Source organism: Cervus elaphus, chromosome 1 (genome assembly GCF_910594005.1).
Source record: "Cervus elaphus chromosome 1, mCerEla1.1, whole genome shotgun sequence".
NCBI lineage: Eukaryota > Metazoa > Chordata > Mammalia > Artiodactyla > Cervidae > Cervus > Cervus elaphus.
Window position 1 is genome coordinate 67,330,713 of NC_057815.1, and position 19,906 is coordinate 67,350,618.

The 19,906-nt window shown below is 37.2% G+C and overlaps 1 protein-coding gene and 1 non-coding gene across 5 annotated transcripts in view; both read right to left on the minus strand.

Annotated features, from left to right (window-relative positions):
- Positions 1 to 19,906, minus strand: part of C2CD3 (C2 domain containing 3 centriole elongation regulator) — a 118,716-nt gene that overhangs the window by 64,459 nt on the left and 34,351 nt on the right. For all 4 annotated transcript variants that reach the window (XM_043906927.1, XM_043906939.1, XM_043906934.1 and 1 more), the window contains exons 12-17: positions 15,129 to 15,247; positions 13,077 to 13,199; positions 8,237 to 8,731; positions 6,429 to 6,580; positions 4,374 to 4,620; positions 1,395 to 1,575 (exon numbers count right to left, since the gene is read on the minus strand). In XM_043906927.1, the coding sequence (XP_043762862.1) occupies positions 1,395 to 1,575; positions 4,374 to 4,620; positions 6,429 to 6,580; positions 8,237 to 8,731; positions 13,077 to 13,199; positions 15,129 to 15,247 (1,317 nt within the window). The remainder of the gene's footprint in view (positions 1 to 1,394; positions 1,576 to 4,373; positions 4,621 to 6,428; positions 6,581 to 8,236; positions 8,732 to 13,076; positions 13,200 to 15,128; positions 15,248 to 19,906) is intronic.
- On the minus strand, positions 19,749 to 19,855 carry LOC122703535. The gene has a single exon (XR_006343511.1). It is a non-coding gene; the product is annotated as a U6 spliceosomal RNA (small nuclear RNA).

Genomic DNA, 19,906 nt, shown 5'->3' on the forward strand with positions numbered 1-19,906 from the left:
AATTTTATCCTCACAATAGACTGTAGCCCGCCAGGCTTCTCTGTCCATGGAATTCTCCAGGCAAGAATACTGGAGTGGGTAGCCATTCCCTTCTCCAAGGGAAAAGAAAGCAGGTATTTCTCCTGCTACAGATGAGAGTACAGATACCTTGAGGTTACACAGTCAATCCAAAGATCTTAGAGCTAGCAGGTCACAGACTTGGAACCAGAATCTGTATCTTCTGACTGCATTACTCCTACCAAGGTCCATTTCCCTAGTAGCTATGGTCTCCTAAAGTGCCATGATAATACAGAAGAGATTCCTTTGTTGGTGGACAGTGTGTGAGAGCTCCAGCACTTTATTTTCTTTACTTTCTTACCAGTACTTATTAATCTATTTAAAACCTATACATATAGCCATCTCAGCGAGTATGAAGTGGTACCTTGTGACTGTTTTGATCTTTATCTCCCAAGTGACTAATAATATTAACTATCTTTTTATGTGCTTATTAGCCATTTCTATATAGTGTCTATTCAGATCCTTTGCCCGTTTTTAAATTGGGTTGTCATTTTACTACTGATTTGTTAAGAGTGCTTTATATATCCTGGGTACAAGTCCATTATTTGAACCTCAAAACCAATCCTGGCAGCACTTTCAGTTACTTAAGGACATGCTCAGAATAACAGAAAATTTGAGTCACCCAACTTGCTCATTCCCAGCTGCAATCAAACAAGGTGACACTTCGTCCTCTTGTTTGAGCTCTCAGAGATGACCAGAGGATAGATGTAGTAAGGGACAGTACAATGTACTGCAAGAGCTCTACATTAAGGCCAGCTGGACAGGGTTTAAATGCCAACCTTGGCACTTGTTAGTGGGGTGGCCGCAGTCACTAACACTCTGAACCTTGCTTTCTCTTCTGTAAAATAAAGACACTAGAATCTACCACGGTAAGTTGCTTTAGGATTTAAGATTATGATCTATGTGAGATATGTATATGTACATATTTCCCCTAGAAACAATGGTTCAGTATTCTCTTAATTTAGTGCTCTTGATGACCTTACAGAATATAATTACGGTGGATAATGAGAATCAACTGTATGTTAATAGATAAGAGTGAATAGGCTTATAAATGATGTTAAATGAGACAAAATGTAAATGATTGATGGATTTAGGTAAAGGGTATACAGGAATTCTTTGTACTATTTTTGCAACTTTTCCATAAATCTGAAATCAAATCAAAATAAAATGTTAAAAGAAACAATTTAAGAAAAGCAAAAACTCAGGGTGTCTCCTGCATTGCTCAGCTAAGACTAGAAATACCGAGGAACACAAGACTTACTCAGGAAGAAAAATCTCTGAGTATATTCAATAAAAGAGCCACACAAGAATGACAAGGTCTAATCTCCCAAACCTACCATTTTCAAGGAACTCAGGTCCTTTCAGCACATTGGACTGTGAGTCTTGAACTGGAAAGTAGTACTGGACATAACAATCTGCTTCTCCCCAGACTGTGGCCTGAAGAGGGGTGAGCCCTTTAACCTTGTCTACAAGGAGTTCAAAGTGGTGCTCCATCAATCCATTTCCATGGTCCCCTGCCTATGAAATGAAACAGAGATGCTGGTGAGCTTTAAAGAGTAATTTGTATAGAGTGTTCACGCTTATTATCTGTACAGTCTGAGAAGAGATGAAGAAATAAGCAGATACTTAATATTCATTGTGTATAAATCTCACGACTGCTCACTGTAATCAGATCAGGGAGCATTTACTCTAGACAGTGAGACTTGGTCAATATTAGGAAATCCATAAATGTAATCCAGTACACTAATAGAGGAAGGAAAAAAGTGACTACCTCAATAAAGGCTGAAAGGGTATTTGATAAAATTTAATCAGATGTTTCTGATTCTTCGTATGCTTAGAAGGCTATTTCCTTAACAGGATAAAGAACACATATTTGAAGCAGCTAAGTATTAATTATGTTAATTATTCTTTTTAATGACGCTAGGAGTAACACAGAGTGTTTATTAGAGGAGAGGTAGTAAATATACTGTTACTGAAGGTACTTCTAATAACAATAATGTATTTATTACTTACTCTGAGCCTTGCACTTATTAATATTAATTTGACATGTATAGCCAGTAATAGTGGAACCAGGGTCTGAACTCAGGTAGAGTGACTCCACAGCCAGTGTTCCTTTCCTCAATTCCAGACAGCCTCAGCAGACACTAGCTAAGTGATTATTAGGAATACTCACCAAAGGGGAATTCAGGATTCAGATAAGGGTCAGACCATATGATTTTTATGTGTTTAAGTGTCTAACTACTAATCCAAAATATGTGGAACAGAGATCGCATTAGGTCTTTGCCTTGGCATCTAGAAGCATATGTCAGTGACAGCTGTTCAAAAAAGTTCCTTAGAGAAACAGAAAATTTGTACTTTGATTCTCTAGAGAAGAGTACAGGCAAAAAAAAAAAAAAAGCCCCTCAGAATTATAGCAGCTTCTTAATATAACCATGCAGTATTACAGTAATTCAGTTCTGCAGACACTAGACTGGATAAGAGACACGGAGTGCAGAAGCAGAAACAACTGTATTTATGTTTCAAATAGGAAAAGGAGGACATCAAGGCTGTATATTGTCACCCTGCTTATTTAACTTATATGCAGAGTACATCATGAGAAATGCTGGGCTGGAGGAAGCACAAGCTGGAATCAAGATTGCTACGAGAAATATCAATAACCTGAGATATGCAGATGATACCACCCTATGGCAGAAGGCGAAGAACTAAAGAGCCTCTTGATGAAAGTGAAAGAGAGTGAAAAAGTTGGCTTAAAGCTCAACATTCAGAAAACTAAGATCATGGCATCTAGTCCCATCACTTCATGGCAAATGGATGGGGAGACAATGGAAACAGTGGCAGACTTTATTTTTTTGGGCTCCAAAATCACTGCAAATGGTGACTGCAGCCATGAAATTTAAAGACGCTTGCTCCTTGGAAGAAAAGTTATGACCAACCTAGAGAGCATATTAAAAAGCAGAGACATTCCTTTGACAACAAAGATCTGTCTAGTCAGAGCTGTGGTTTTTCCAGTAGTCATGTATGGATGTGAGAGTTCGACTATAAAGAAAGCTGAGCACCGAAGAATTGTTGCTTTTGAACTGCGGTGTTGGAGAAGACTCTTGAGAGTCCCTTGGAGAGCAAGAGAATCCAACCAGTCCTTCCTAAAGGAAATCAATCCTGAATATTCATTGGAAGGACTGATGCTGAAGCTGAAACCCCAATACTTTGGCCACCTGATGCGAAGAACTGACTCACTGGAAAAGACCCTGATGCTGGGAAAGACTGAAGGTGGGAGGAGAAGGGGATGACAGAGGATGAGATGGTTGGATGGCATCACCGACTTAATGGACACGAATTTGCATAAGCGCCGGGAGTTGGTGATAGACAGGGAAGTCTGGCGTGCTGCAGTCCATGGGGTTGCAAAGAATCAGACATGACTGAGCGACTAAACTGAAATGAACCTTTTAAGGACTTCTTTTGTGTTCACAGTAACATTTTTTAACCTTCGGCATGAAATTTAACAAAATCTAAGTTTACATTGCAATGTGAGCATGACGTAACACCTAAAAAAGACTTGGGAATATTAAACAGATGAGCTTTATTTGCGCTTTTATGTCATTTTTAAATTAACTCCCCTCACTATTATCTACTGATAGACATAAATATAAAACAGAAAAAGTTCAGAGTTCATAACAAATAAACAATAGCCTACTAATAGATATTTTCCTAATAGTTCTTTCTCTGCTAGAGGCAATCAATTTGTCATTTAGATTCAGATTAAAAAACATAACATACAGTGGAGACTGAGATTTGGCTATTCTAGTAAAGACATCAAATGTAAGATACAGGAGGACAAGATATAGTGGACTTAAGAGTCAGAAGACCTGCGTCTGAACACCAATTCTCCCATTCTCAGCTACGTGACCCTGGATGAGTAATATAAACTCTAATTCTATTTCACTACCTAAAAAATAGAATGACAATGACCTACCTCATGTATAAGGGAATAAACACAATAAAGTATGTCAATGTGCTTTCTTAACTGAACAACTGTACAAAACAAATTACTTTTAAGTTATGAGTAGAAAAATTAAGAATGTCACTTGAAAACTTTGCAACATGGATTTGGTCAAGAAACAGAATATTTTGCCAGTTTACATTTAGGATCACTCTTCACCCCATCCCCATTTTCTCCCCCAGATTACCTTTTCTTTTTTTCACTGAGACTATTTTTTTTTTAGGGCAGATTTAGGTTCACTCCAATTATCAAAGCATCACCTTGTAAGCCTTAAAATAAGATTATGTTTTTTCTAAACAATCAAGTGTTTGGTTACTACCATAGCAACAGATGCTACAGACGGCTGGTCCAGGAAATGGGCTGGCCTGGGGCTGAAGGGAGTAACTGTTCCTTCTTCATTCTTTAATCTTTGTAGTGCTATTATCTGATCTGAAGAGCCCATAGCTAAAAAGACTCGAAGACTCCCATTTTGGTGGCCTGAGAACACGTCAATCACAGGCATGTAGCTGTCGACAGCAACAACTGGATACCGAGCATCAAGCAGCAGGCGAGAAACCTTGGGATCTCTAAAGAGAGAGAAATTGTGCGTGAGCAAACAACAGTCATCAATCACGTCATAGAGTTGCTTCATTTTTTACTTGTTTTCTCAGTTTGTTAAAAACGGACCTACAACTAGAAAAGTAATGGTGGTTCGAAAAAATAGGATTCTATCCGTAATCCATCAAGTAAAAATGACAGGCAGATAAGCTCCAAATGCAGCAATTTGAGGAGGAAGGGATGTATTTAACTTATCTCTGTATCATCATGGCCCCAAGGGTTGCTGAAAAGAATATTTTAGAGGTAGGCAGTGGTCAACTAGAAAAAGTATATACATTTTGGAGTCCAGCAGATAAGTTTTGAGTAATATTACAAATAATATCTGCTAATTTACTGTGTACTTACTATGTCATAAGCACTTTAGTTCCTTTAATCCTTCTAACATGGCAAAGGTTGCTATTCTTCACTATTCACAGATGAGAAAAAAGTCTAAATGCTCTTCATTACCATGCTGAATCTTACATCTGCCTCTTACTTGCTGTATGACTAAGTAATCAGTATAACTTTTGAAAGTGTTTCCACATCTGTAAACTGTAGGTAAGAAAACCTGCATCAAAGGGCTGCTGTTAGGACTAAACTGAGATAACTGATATAAAATGCCAACATGATAAGTGCTTAGTAACTGATAGCTATTACTGTTCTACACACTCAGCAATGAAAGGGGTCTAAGGAAATGAAAAAGAAAGGGGAATATCAGACCAGTCTAATACCACAACAAAAAAGGGGAAAAAGCTGAACGCCTTCAGCTGAGAACGACATCCATGATTCCAGCAGAACTCCTTAGCCTGACCAGGCTTCCCAATGTTACCATCATGTAAGTACTAGACTGTTCACTGGAGGCTCATTCCTTTATTTTCTCGCTGGATCCTCACAACTGCTCCAAGAGGGAGGTAGGATATCTGTCATCACCCTCATTTTACAGATGATAAAAAGAAAGCCAGAAAGGCTGACATCTCCAAGTTAAATGATAAGCTTCCTCATTTGTAAAATGGGGATAATGATAATACTTCCTGGGGTTATAGAAAGGCTCATGTGAGACACTGCCCACAACAGTGCCCTTTGCAAAGTGTAAGGTGCAGCATTTAAAACACAGAACCATTAGAAGGTTGTTAGGAAAGAGGTCAGTTCTAGAATAATTAAAAATCAGTACCTTGAAACAAAAACTGAACAGTTTGTACTGAGGATGGAAATGATTTTCAGATAAATCAATATCCCATCTAAGTTTGAGTAGTGATAAATGAGGTACAGCAGTCAAATCTGAAGGTCTAAAAGACAATGCTCACTATAGAAATCTTGCAAATGGTTGATGCAAACAACACTAACTAAAGTTTGTGACAGAGATAAACCATCAGTTCTGTGAGGTGATAAACTTTGGCAGCTGAGCTTTTTGGTGAGGGGAGTGGACTAGAGAGCCAGATTTCTGGGTTCTAATCCTGGTCCCACTACTTTAATACATATTACAAATTATTTAACTTTCCTGTGCCTCTGTTACCTCATTTGTAAACAGGGGAAATAAAATTTACCTGCCTCAGAGGACTGTTGTGAGGATAAAAGGACTTGATGTATGTAAGGTTCTTACCATAGGGCCTGAAACATGGAAAGCAGTATCTGTATGATTGCTATAACCTAGGAGAAAGAGCAGCAAATGTAGTGAAATTGAGAAAAATCCTCCAAGGAATTATTGGGTTGGATATGTTTACAAACTGCAAATACTCCTATTCAAGTTCATACAAAGTTAAAAATGTAAAAAAAGAATACTTCAAAAGGTCCTATTTACTTGAATGACATGTAAAACTGATGGAGGGGGAGTTTCACCAGCCCGAGAAGCTTGTCCTGTCCTGGGCTCCGCACCTTGTTCCAAGTTTCAATTATCATCACATTGTTCTTAAGCCTTTCCAGACATTTGGAAGACAGAGAGACAGGAATCACCTGGGGAGAGGGACAACCAAAAAACAAAACAAAACAAAACCCCACATCTGAGACAAAGTATTAACTCATACTTTTATTCAATAAGCATTTACGAAAAGCCTATTTGCCATGCACAGTGCTAGGAGCTGAAAACATCAAAATAAAACCCACTCTGTATCCTCAGTCTAAAGCCATAGCCTTGTTTAGAGACAGACACACAAAGGCCAAATACGAAACAGCATGAATTCTCTGATGACAAAGCTCATCTAAATAGGGCTTCTGGGGCACAGGTGGGAAAAGAGGATATTTAGAAAACTGCAGGGAGTTGAGCACAGCTGGACTATCTAGTGTGCAGAGAAGAGGACACTGGAGAAGTACAGGCAGGGTCTTATAGTCCAAATTAGGGTTTGAATTCTAGTCTGAAGGCTATGGGGAATCACTGAAATATTTTAAGCAGGCAAGTAAAATATTCAGGTTAGTGTTTTAGAAAGATCATGACTGTTGGTACACAGAAGAAGGAATGGACAAGTAGAGACAAACAGGTAGGACAGTCGGAGAGCTATCTGGAACAGGAACGAGGGCCTGAGTGAAAGCGGTGGCAATGGAGGAGAGATAAGATAAGTTATTCCAGAGATAATTAAGTTTGTAGCATCTACTGGACTTTGTAAGTCATTATGTAAGAAAGACTCAAGGTCAACTTCTAGGTTCTGCTTGGGTTTCTAAGTGAATTATAACATGAATTAGGGCAGACAGGAGGAAGAGGAACAGACCTGGAAGGAAAAATAAATTCAAATTTGAATACATCTGAATTACTTTTCCACTTACACAACTTTATTGAATACCTGCAATTTGCCAGGGGATGTGTTAGGTGCCAAGAGGAAAGGGCTCTTGAGAGATCTAGGTGGTGATGACCAGAAGGCAGTTAGACACAGAGATCTGGAACTAGAGGGAAATGCCTGGCCTACAAAGAAGTGTGGATTTGGAAGTCATCTTCACATAAATGAAGCTATGGGAGTAGATGAGGCGACCATGGGGAAAAGAGGGTTGGTTTGGAGAATGCTAAGCATATAGTAATGAACAGGGATACTAATAATTAAAAGTAGGAGAGAGGGAGAAGTGCTGGGGTCACAATCCTTTTCCTAGTTTTCCTACTAGCTCAATGACGGAAAAAGAACAGTTGTTGAGTCAGAAGGAAAATAAGAGGAGAGAATCACAAAAATCAAGGGAGGAAACAATTTAAACAACAGCATCAAATTCTACTGAGAAATCAAGTAAGATGAGTATTTAAATCAGCAGAGAAATAAATGAGTCTAAAGGAAAAATAAATAATAAGAGACTGGAAACAGAAAAGAAAAAAGTTTAACTGATCAAAGTCCTAGAGGAAACAAAGAAATAGAACTCAGAATTCAGGGAAAAGAAATAGCAGGAAACCATATAAACAGAACAGAAAGAAAGAAAGACACAAAATGTTTTAAAATGTTGGCAATGTCTTTTATTCCTCCCAACCAATACTGGGCTGGATCTGCACACCAGATAATTATAAAAATCCTCCCAGTCTGAACATTCTCTAGTTCCTTTACAATGTAATTATGATCTGGGAAACATATTTCTCTTCCCTCCCCAACTCCCATCTTCATCCTTAATGCATATGGAACATTAAGACATGTACAAATTTACCTGAGAAAAGTTAAAGACTGGTTTTGTTGTGCCCCATGCAATGACAGATCTGGTGATTTCTTCTGTGCTGAAGAGTTTGCAATTTAAATAAACATTACTTGATGGTTGTTTCTCAGATTCTCCAGTAATGAAATCTTTTCCATCTGGCACCATCAATAGCACATGCAATAGCAAAGCACTCTCTTCTGTTGACCCATTCATCTCATTTACCAAATCATGAGAGGCTGGTGCTGCCATGAAGGTTGAATAATTTGGTATGTAAGGGCTAGGTGACTTTGGGGTGGGGGGCATCAAATTTTGCATTTTCTTTACAGTTTCTTCATGACTTTGATTTAGGATCTGTGGGTTTTTGGTACAAGTAACATCTTGAATAGTTTCTGGCAGTGTCTTATCTGGATTTGTAAGAGCACTAAGTGGGGTATGTTGGGTGTTGCTACTCAACTTTGTATTGACACCAGTGAAATCCTTGTTATCTAAAACAAGCTCCACAGTTACCTAGAAAACATAAAAGGAAGAAAGTTAATAGGGATATCTTCTAGAATCGGAATCAGAATTTTGGAGCTAGAAGCAGCATCAGATTGTTAGGATATAAATTAATTCATACTCAAATATTGCAATAGTAAGAACACTAATAGACTGCCTTACCTTACCAGGATTAAGAAAAGCTAAGCAGATAATTCATCAATAACACAAGATGAGCCTACAACACCATCTTGTGCCAGAAAAAAAGGGAAGTGCTCAGAAAAGAATGGAGACTTACTGAAAGGACAGAATTCAGTGGAAGGGGCTCCCACTGGACAAATATAGGACAATCTGAATTTCAAAATGAATAATAATAGTAGTGGGTTATAAGCTTTTGAATGTCAGAATCCATGAGTCCATACGACTGTCAACAAATAAGGGAGAAGGTTCAACTTTTCTGTGTAGAATGACGATTAATAAATGCACAGGGAGTGGGGGAGTCAATGGTGACATTAGAAAACCATATAAAACCATATCCTTCCAATTATCACAGTAGTAAGTCATTCAGATAAACCCCAAATGGAGGACACTGTACAAAGTAACTGACTTTACTTTTTTTTTAAACATAATTAAGATTTATACAATTTTCACACAATAGTAGGTTACAAATTCTATTCATGTTCTCCCATAGACTATAAACTGGGAGACACCGGAACATATCCAGGGACATAAAATAAGGTGCAAAAATTTCATGGTCTAAAGGTATTGAAATCAAATAGAATCTGTTCTCTTATCACTGCGTCATTATATTAGAAATCAATAGCAAAAGATATCTGAAAATAACCCACATATTTTCAAGTGTAATGTGACACTTACCAAGAGATATCTTTGACTTAGGCATCAAAAGCCTCATCAAAAGTAATAAAGTATCCTTATTACTGGGGAAAAAAAAACCCCAAAACTATACAGAGGGTGATTGCAGAGAAGAAAGCATTTAAATGAGAAATTAATATCAAAATGAGAAATTATTATTAACGATACTTTAAACAAAAGCCCATTATTTGGAAATGAAATTTCCACTTTTAAAGGCTGGGTGTATCTAAGAAGCCATAACAAGGAAAATTAGATGGCCTTACTTTCAAAAACAGTAAAGTACTAAAAGACAAAGAGCAGCAGCACAACTGTTCCAGACTAAAGGAAATTAGAGAGATACAACATTTAAATGCAACAGATGTTTGGTTCTTGAGTCTGAAATACACACCCAAGTAGTATTTCTAACACAGTTTCACTTATTAATGACTGTTAATGGCCTAGAATCAAACCCTACCTATTTGCTATGCAAATAAGACCATTATGTAAATTGAGGTTAGTTAATTGTTTAAAGGTTCTTCCCTTCTTCGGAATCAGCTACCCTATCTTACATATCATGTAAGACATGCAAGCTCTCTTACATATTATATGAATAAAGGTAACAAGCAAAATTTAATTCATTATAAATAAATAATGTAGCAGATGATCCTGGGCTGGAAAAAAATGCTACAAAGGGAAGTACTGGTACAGCTGGTGAAATCTGAGTATGAACTATAGATAGAATATAGTATTGCTGTTAAACTGATCTTTATTACTGTACAGTATTATGTATGATTCTGCCTTTGTTATTAGGAAGTGAAGCGAAAGTCGTTCAGTTGTGTCCGACTCCTTGCAACCTCATGGACTATACAGTCCATGGAATTCTCTAGGACAGAATACTGGAGTGGGTAGCCATTCCCTTCTCCAGGAGATCTTCCCAACCCAGAGATCGAACCCAGGCCCCCCGCACTGCGGGAGGAGTCTTTACCAGCTGAGCCACCAGGCAAGCCCAAGAATAACAATCTTCCTAATTGTTATTAGGAAAAACACACAGAATTCAGGGAGAAAAGTTTAATGTCTGTAACATAGTCTCAAATAGTTCAGAAAGAAATTGTGTATGTGTACAGAGACAGAGAGTGGGGAAGGAGACAAAAAGAGAGAGAGAGAGAAGAGGTGGATAGTTATAAAGCAAACATGAAGAATAATTGCTGAGTTCAGGTAATAAGGGTATATGAGTTCTCTGTACTATTTTTTGCAATTTTTCTCTAAGTTTGAAGTTATTTTTCAAAGTTTAAAAATGTTAAAAAGTAAAAAAGGATGTGGGATAAATGAAGAATGAAAATGGTCACTATTTTATGAGACTGAATTACTAGAGACAATGGGGACTTGTTGTACCTTTTATTTGAAATCCACAGCAAAATTCTTTTCCTCTATTGAATATAGACAGCAATCTATCTAGAACAGTACTTCTCTCAACAAAGCCAGGATAGAAACAATTTCTAGTCCATCAGTTCTATTTATTACTCCTTTCTGATTGTAAACCTTACAGCTCAGAATGGACTAAGAAAGCAAAAAAACAAGACTTCGGTAGGGGAAGAATAATGTTATATTGATTTTTTTCAATGATAAGTGAAACAAGTCTTTAAACGGTATTTATTACTAAGGAGGCCAGAAAGAGGGCAGAGAGGGCTTCCAAGGAGAAGCAGTACGAAAATCAAGAACAAAAGCACGAATGCATAAGCCAGCATGACACCTTGGCAATCCTTTACATAGTTTGACATGGCTATTGGTAGGGAAGCTGCAAGAGAGATAGCTGCAGTGGTCTGCTGGGGTCATAGGATGGGCCCTTTTATCCTGTGGGTGGTAAGGAGCCATGGAAATGTTTTATGCATGGCTGTGATGATTTCAAAAGCCCACCAGGACAACAGGACAAAGCTATATTGAAGCCACACATTCAAATTCTTCCACCTAATGGGAATGTAAATTGGTGTAGCCACTGTGGAAACCTGTATGGAGGTGTCTCAAAAAACTAAAAAAGAACTATCATATGATCCAGCAATTTCACTCCTGGATACATATATGAAAGAAACAAAAACACTAATTTGAAAAAGTACATCCACCCCAATGATACCAGCATTATTTACAATTACCAAGATATGAATGAAACCTAAGTATCCAACACAGATGAATGAATAATGAAGATGGTGTATATACAATGGAATACTACTCAATCACAAAAAAGAATAAAAATCTTGCCATTTGCAAAAACATGGGTGGTCTTGGAGGGTATTATGCTAAGGGAAATAAGTCAGACAGAGAAAGACAAATACTGTATCACTTATATGTGGACTCTAAAAATGCAACAAACTTGTGAATATAACAAAAAAGAAACAGACTCACAGATGCAGAGAACAAATTAGTGGTGGGGAGAGAGATGGGGCAAAAACAAAACAGAGGCAGCAGATTAAGAGGCACAAACTACTATGTACAATGTAAAATAAGCAACAAGGATATATTGTGCGGTTCAGGGAATATAGTCAATATTTTATAATAACTATAAATGGAATATAACCTTTAAAAATCATGAATCACTATACTGTACACCCATAACTTATACTGCACATCAGCTATACTTCAATTAAAGAAATGATTAGGGTAAGCTCTAAAAAAAAAAAATTTCTTCCACCTAAGAAACTGATGCTTCTAAATAAAAGGAAAGAACTCTCGCTCTGAAGAATTACATTCAGCATGCAGACACAAACTCAGTCACTTCTCTCCTTGTTCACTGCCACTGCTCTAATCCTAACCATCAATCATTTCTTCTCCGGATGCAATAGATTCCCTATTTTCCCTCCTGTACCCTACAATATTCTCCACAGGGCCATCTTTTAAAATGTAAATCAGGTATTACTTTCATGTTTGTTTCAATATTCTTCTTGGCTCTTACGATAAAATTAAGACCTTTACTCTTACTACAAAGCTCTGAACAATATGACTCCTGCCTGTCTAGCCAATCTCCCATTTGGCTCACTGTTGTGTGGCAACATTCTGACCCCTGAAGAAGTCAAGCCCATTCTCACTTTAGGGTCTTCGCATGTGCCATTCTTTTCTCTGGAATGATCTTCCTCGGTGGTCTCTTCCTCTCATTCTTCAATTATCACCTAAATGTCACCTCCTTGGAGACATCTTTCCATCTTCTATTTCCTCCCAGGTACTTACTGTCATATGTGTGTGCATGCTAACTTGCTTCAGTTGGGTTCAACTCTTTGCAACCCCATGGACTATAGCCCGCCAGGCTCCTCTGTCCATGAGATTCTCCAGGCAAGAATACTGGAGTGGGTTGCCATGCCCTCCTCCAGGGTATCACAGAGCACACCCTTTAGCTCCTTCGCAGAACTTGTGTTATCCTATTTTAACATAAGCTGCAAAAGTTAAGATGCTGGTCTTCTCGTTCACTGCTACATTCTCAGGCCCAGCCAGTAACACATGCTCCATAAATACTTGACTCCCTGAATGTGTATATACCTACCCTGATGGGGCCAAGAGGAGTCTGACCTTTCTCCTGTTGTACTGGAAGCTGGTCACTGAAACAAAGCAGCTCAGACAGCATGACAGCTCGTAAAGGAAGTGATGCGGAACCAATGACTTCCGGCTGAGAAAAGAAGGAAAGAAAAAGTCTGGGTTAAATTAAACAGGAGCCACAGGGACTAAAAATGACAACACATGATGACTTATAAAGGAATCCATGCTTTATGAAGTCAATAGCTTAATTATTTGACTGAATCAACTCTTAAGTGGGAGCCCATATTCTGCCTTTGTAGTCTCCCTTTTGGGTTTCACCACCTCTCCGTGAAAGACTAGAAAGGGTTTCAGGAGTTAGAAAGAAGTTAGGAGATTATTTTTTTCTCTTTTTAAGAGTTAGTTCTTACAAAAAATGTTTAATTTCACTCTTAAAAATAAAAAGTGCAATTAAGATGATACAAATGTTTGTCATTAAAACTAAGAAAACTATAAAATATACCCAATACTGTCAAGGTTATGGAGAAACAGAGGCTGTCATGTGCCTAAAGTTGGGAATATAATATAAACTGGCAGCGTTACTTCTGAAAGCAAATTTAGCAAAAAATATAAAAAGCTTTTAATATTCATATTCTTTGGCCCAGTAATTTCACTTCTGGAAATTTATACTGAATAATAATACTTAATAATTTTATATGCAAATGTATATTTTAAAAGTTACAATGAGAAATGATTAAATGTTCAATAATCAGGAATTATTCGTTATACCACATTTGAAATGATTAAATGTTCAATAATCAGGAATTATTTGTTATACCACATTCCTAGAATGGAATACACAGCTGCTACAATAATTTTTACTAAAATTTGAAATAATATGAACACTTTTTGTTATGTTTATGAGAAATAGGGTATTAAGTTATATACATATAGTAAAACCTTCACATATTTATAAAATTATGTGGAAGAATAAATACATATATTTGAAAAAAAAATCCTTAAGACAATGTTAAATTAAAAAAAGGATAAAAGTTGCATATAAAATTATCCTAATACTGTCAAAGATTTATACATATACTGTATTCATTTGAAAAAGATAAAAATGACATACATAAATATTAACAACAGCTATTTCTTGGTGAAGAAATTATAGGTGATTTTTGTGTTTTAAAGATATTTTTCTATTAAAAACATAATTCTTTTATAATTAGAAAAAGCCATTAACTACTGATTCAATGCAAATACACTGAAATGCTTATAAAGGTGTCTTAAGGTTCTGAAATTATATTTTTCCTTCTCCTCCTATTTTGCTGTATCTTCCAAAATGAACCTATATTATTTAAATCCCCTGAAAATACAAACAAAAAGAAAACAAGATGCATTCTCCATGCTATCCATATCAAAGAGGTCAAATATTATAAAAACTACTCTTTTAATTGAAGGAAGTAACAACTGCTCATGACATAATTATTGATTTTTGTTGTACCAATTGCAAGTGGATTTTATAAAGCTGGAATTAGCTGATAAAACTGCTATCCACAATATATTATTTTGGATATGGGATGGAAACCTTATATATTCTGTCTGAAAAAAGAAAGTAGAGCCTCAAATTAAGGCTGCTATTCTGTATCAATCCAAATAGTCAACTCTCCATAGCAGGGAGCATAGCAAAGAGCTTAAGAACTTAGGATCTATAAAGACTTGGGATAGAGTCCTGGCTTTGTCTTTTATTAGCTTTATTATTAGGGTGAGCTTAGACCTAAGTTATTTCACTAAATCTCAGTTTTTTCATCAAATTGAAGATAGCAGGTACCTAATTCACAGACTTGTTTTAATGATTAAATTTGATAATATCCATTCAGAGCCTTTAGCATAATATCTAGCTTATGATAAATACTAAACGGAAATTTAAAATTATAGTAATAGACAATAAATCGTAAGTATTACTAGTGTTTGAGCCTGCAGAAATTTCTAGTTGAAGATACAAATATAATTTTAAGTATGCTCCAAATCCCTGGTGTGACTAAATGGTAAGGCAAAAGTCATAATCACTTGGAAGTACCTTTTTCTGTGGGGTTTTCTTTGTGTAAATTTGGAAAGTGAGATTGGAATTCCACCAGTGTTTGATCATTGGGCCACCAAACTGTACTGGAAACACAGATCTTTGCTGGAATTTCACCACTGTAAGGAGAACCAGACACGTAAGCACATGTCACACCATCCAACTAGAGCCATTTCACCAATTCATGTCTTGATACCACCCACCTCTCTTTCAAATCTAACTAAAATCTCTTTTAGAAATCCAGTCAGTGTAATTTCACAGAAATGTTAGGGTTATAGGACTTTGACTCTGTGCCTCCCACCATGATTAGTCACTTCAAGCAGTCAGCTGAGAAGCTGACTGAGGGGAAGGGAGCCGTGGAAGCTCTGGCAGCAGTCCCGGCCCACATTTTGGTGCTATGTCGGTAGACCAGTGCTCCTTAACTGAGATGTGGGCTTTGTGACCATGATCGTGTGGTGCTCAATGGAAATGCCAAACATTCGTCATGCTTGGAAAGAACTTAAAAGAGCAACTGGATGAGGATATTGATTTCAAAGTAAAGGGAATGGTCTTTCTCAAAGGAAAGCAGGGTGTTTGCTTTGATATCCCCACTGCATCAGTAACAGAAGTACAGGAAAAGTGGCATGATTCACGGTGCTGGCAGCTTTCTGTGGCCATGGAGCAACCAGAGCTGGAAGGACCATGGGAAGAATATCACAACTTCTGAGGACAGCAGGAAGGCAACTGAGGCTTCAGGGGACAGCGTGAGGGCAACCGAGGTGTCAGGGAACAGCAGAAAAGAAGTAGAAGCTTCAGAGGACAGTGAACAGGAGGTGGCTACACAAGGAACAGATTCCAAAACAAAGGCCAGAAGCAGAGTTTTAATAAAGCATTCAGACAGTACTTTGAAGGAGAGGATTTATTTGGCAAAAACAGAACAATGTGCAGCAACATGGAACTGAACATTATTTTTCATACAAAGTTAAAAGCACATTGTATTTCCTTCCTGACCACCTTCCTAGTCCCCATCTCTTTAAGAGAGATAAGCTTCATCTAAATTATTTCATATGATTGATAACAGCCATTTATAACTTTATTGTTATTTTTATCTCGGGTATTACTTTGGAAAAGGTGTACAGATTCATTACATATTCTAATGTATTGTCTACAGATTATAAAGTCAAGTCAAGGATATATCGGAGAAGGAAATGGCAACCCACTCCAGTACTCTTGCCTGGAAAATCCCATGGATGGAGAAGCCTGGTAGGCTACAGTCCATGGGGTTGCTAAGAGTTAGCACGAATGAGTGACTTCATTTCACTTTTCATTTTCGTGCACTGGAGAGGGAAATGGCAACCCACTCCAGTATTTTTGCCTGGAGAATCCCAGGGACAGAGGAGCCTGGTGGGCTGCCGTCTATGGGGTCGCACAGAATCGGACATGACTGACGTGACTTAGCAGTGGCAGCAAGGATATATCTGCTGATACTTAAAAAAATTTTTTTAATTGAAGGTAATTGTTTTACAGAATTTTGTTGTTTTCTATCAAATCTCAACATGAATCAGCCATTTTAAGTTGATCTGTCTTTATACGTAGAAATGTCTCTTAATAGTAGACTTCCCTGGTGGCTCAGATGGTAAACAGTCTGCCTGCAATGCAGTAGACCCATGTTCGATCCCTGGATTGGGAATATTCCCTGGAGAAGGAATGGCAACCCACTCCAGTATTCTTGCCTGGAGAATTCCATGGAGAGAGGAGCCTGGCGGGCTACAGTCCATGGGGTCACAGAGTCGGACACAACTGAGCGACTATCCTCTACAGGACTGAAATAACAAAGACAAAGAGAAAATCCTGGGTACAGTACAGAGAAGATAAGGAGGGCTACGTTGCTCTGCTTTGCTATGAGAAATCATCAGTGTCAAGCATATGAGCACTGGATGTGTAAAGAGACATACCATACACTTCACTGGGTGTAAGGTATGGCTTAGTGTTTTAAAAGACAAGTTGATAGGTAGTATAATGAAAGAAGGGAGATGGCTGGACAGTGAGGGATAAATGAAGAGAAGAACTGAATCAAAAGCTATAATAATGAAAATGAGTTTATTTTCTGACTGAAGACTAGGGGACTCCTCTTGTCACACTTGGACAAGTGTGATGTTTGTTTGCAGCGTTGGGCAGAATGGAGTCTGTTTTTTAGATAGAAAGGAAAAGGTTTCTGCTGTAATAGCAAGTGTGAATGGGATAAAATGATGGTAGTATCTGAGTCTGTGCTCCCTGCTATGGGGCTTTAACAGGTTTTTTTAAAACAGGAATGTAGGGTGGAATCATTTGATATATGAGTAAGTTCTGTTATTTACTAAAGAACCACTTTAGCCACAATTTATCACCTGTAAAACGATCTTCCAGTTCATTCACTTCTAGACCCTTAAAATGGATCTGAAGAACCCACACAAAAATGCCCAGATACAGGGCATCCACTATCTCTAATATTCATTCAAACAGCCCACTTGATCTACTGATCTCTATCCTTGCCATCTTAATTCTTGACTCTATTTCTCTTGGTACTCATGGACAGGATCTGGGCCTTGTTATTTGGATCCATCCACAGGAACTGTTAACAAAAGGTCTGGTCCCAGCAAGCCCACACTCACTAGACCAGTTTCCCTGCTTCTCCCACCACGGAAAGAGAAGTAAGACAACACCTACGCCTCATTGGTGTGCTGAGAGGATCAACTGAGGTAACAGCTAAAAAAGCACTTTAAAACTTTAAAACACTATGAAACCTTTAAAACACTATAAAATCTCTTTTACAAAAAGAACTTTATATCAACCTGGTGCTACTCGGATTTCTCCTTACTACTTTAAGTATGTCTTGGCACTGTTATTTTATTTCTTACATAATTCTGCTTCTTAAGCTCATTATTAAACTAAAAGTGAGTTAAGGCAATAATGGAAGAAGAAATTCATGTAAACAAATTGCTAGCAATATCCCTAAAAGACTTTGTTTTTTAAAAGAGCTGAAGGAGATACTGAAAATATCTTGTCCATTGCATGTCATTGAGAGTGGCCCAGAGATGGAAAGGCCATTGTGTCCAGGGTCATAGAATTAACTGTCTGGTATAACTAGAGCTAGAACTCTTCCAATTCTTGACTTGATGCTTATTCCATATGTCCCATATTATCCTTCTCAGAATGACAAAAGGAACACTCAGTCTCTGTGGCCAACAATAATAATGCATGAGAAGCAATATAGATTAAGTACACACAATTTGGAATCAAAAAAGTTCTAGGTGCAAATTCTAGTTCAACCATAAATCAGCTGTATTATCTTAGACAAGTTACTTAATTGATTTATGTCTTAGCTTCCTCTTTCCTCATCTATATTTATGTGTTTTAAAGGATCACATGATTAATGTATGTAAATCACTGATAATTTAGTGCCCCCCAAATGTAAACTACTATTAGTTACATGCTATTTTAGAGTTTAATGCTTTTACATTCATCATCCTATCTGATTGTACATTAAGCCCTTGTGTAATACAGGCAGTCCTTGCTTTGTAGATACTATGTAAACTGAAACTCATGTATATCAGAACCATGTCCTTGCTGTACCTCAATTTTATAGATGGGGAATGTGAGGCTCAGAGAAATTTTAAGGAGCTCATCAAATGTCATATGGATAGAAGGAGGTAGAAGAGGGAAGACCTAAGAAAAGAATCCAACATTTTTCTTTGCATTGGGGTTTGATAAAAGCAGATTAATTGCATTAAAGCTTCTCAAACATACTTCAGCCAGCAGAATCAACTATACACTCTCAAATGCTTTGAACAAACCTACACAGTACCTTTTGTTGCTATCAATAATTTAAGTATACAGAAAACATATGAAAAATCTAAGTGTCCTAATTCTTCCTTAAGGTGATGGAGAAAGTGAAACAAATGACTCTAGTAAAAGAGTATTTTAAATTACTTTAGGTGCTGTTTTTAAGGGCAAATAAGGATTTATTTTAAGGGTATTTATTTTTAATGTTTGGGCTGGAAATACATCAAGTAAGAAATGATATATGTGCAATACTACTCATTGAAGCACTGTTTTTAATAGCAACGCATAGAAAGCAACTTAAACATTGAAAGTTGAAGCATTATTGCAAGTCAAAAAACCAGTCAGTAAAATCACATATCATATGATTCCACTTAAATCAAATGTCCAGGATGGGAAAATTGAGACAGAGTAGGACAGGAGTTGCTTAGTGAAAGGGGGCAAAGAGAGAACTGAAGAATGAATGCTAGTAAGTATGGGATTTCTTTTAGGTGGGATAAAAATGCTCTAAAATTAAGATTGTGGTGATGGTTATACAACTTGTGAATATATTAAAAATCACTGTGTTGTATACTTCAAATGGGTAATGACATGGTATGTGAATTGTATCTTGATAAAGATATTTTAAAAAGGGAAGAAAAGAAAAACAATAATAGCTGCAAGAATGTGATTTAAGAATCAAGTTTTGAGTTATAGTTACTGCTATGTCACTGCCTTGCATGAGAATAGCCTGAGGACAGGATAAACCTCTGGGCCAGTTTCCTCACTTGTAAAGGAATAAGATAAAGTCACCTCAAAATTCTTTCTTTTTTTTTTTTTTTTTTAAATATGGAACGCTTCACGAATTTGCATGTCATCCTTGCGCAGGGGCCATGCTAATCTTCTCTGTATCGTTCCAATTCCAGTACATGTGCTGCCGAAGCGAGCACAAAATTCTTTCTACCTCTAAGATTCTATGATAATATAGGAGTATATGAGTA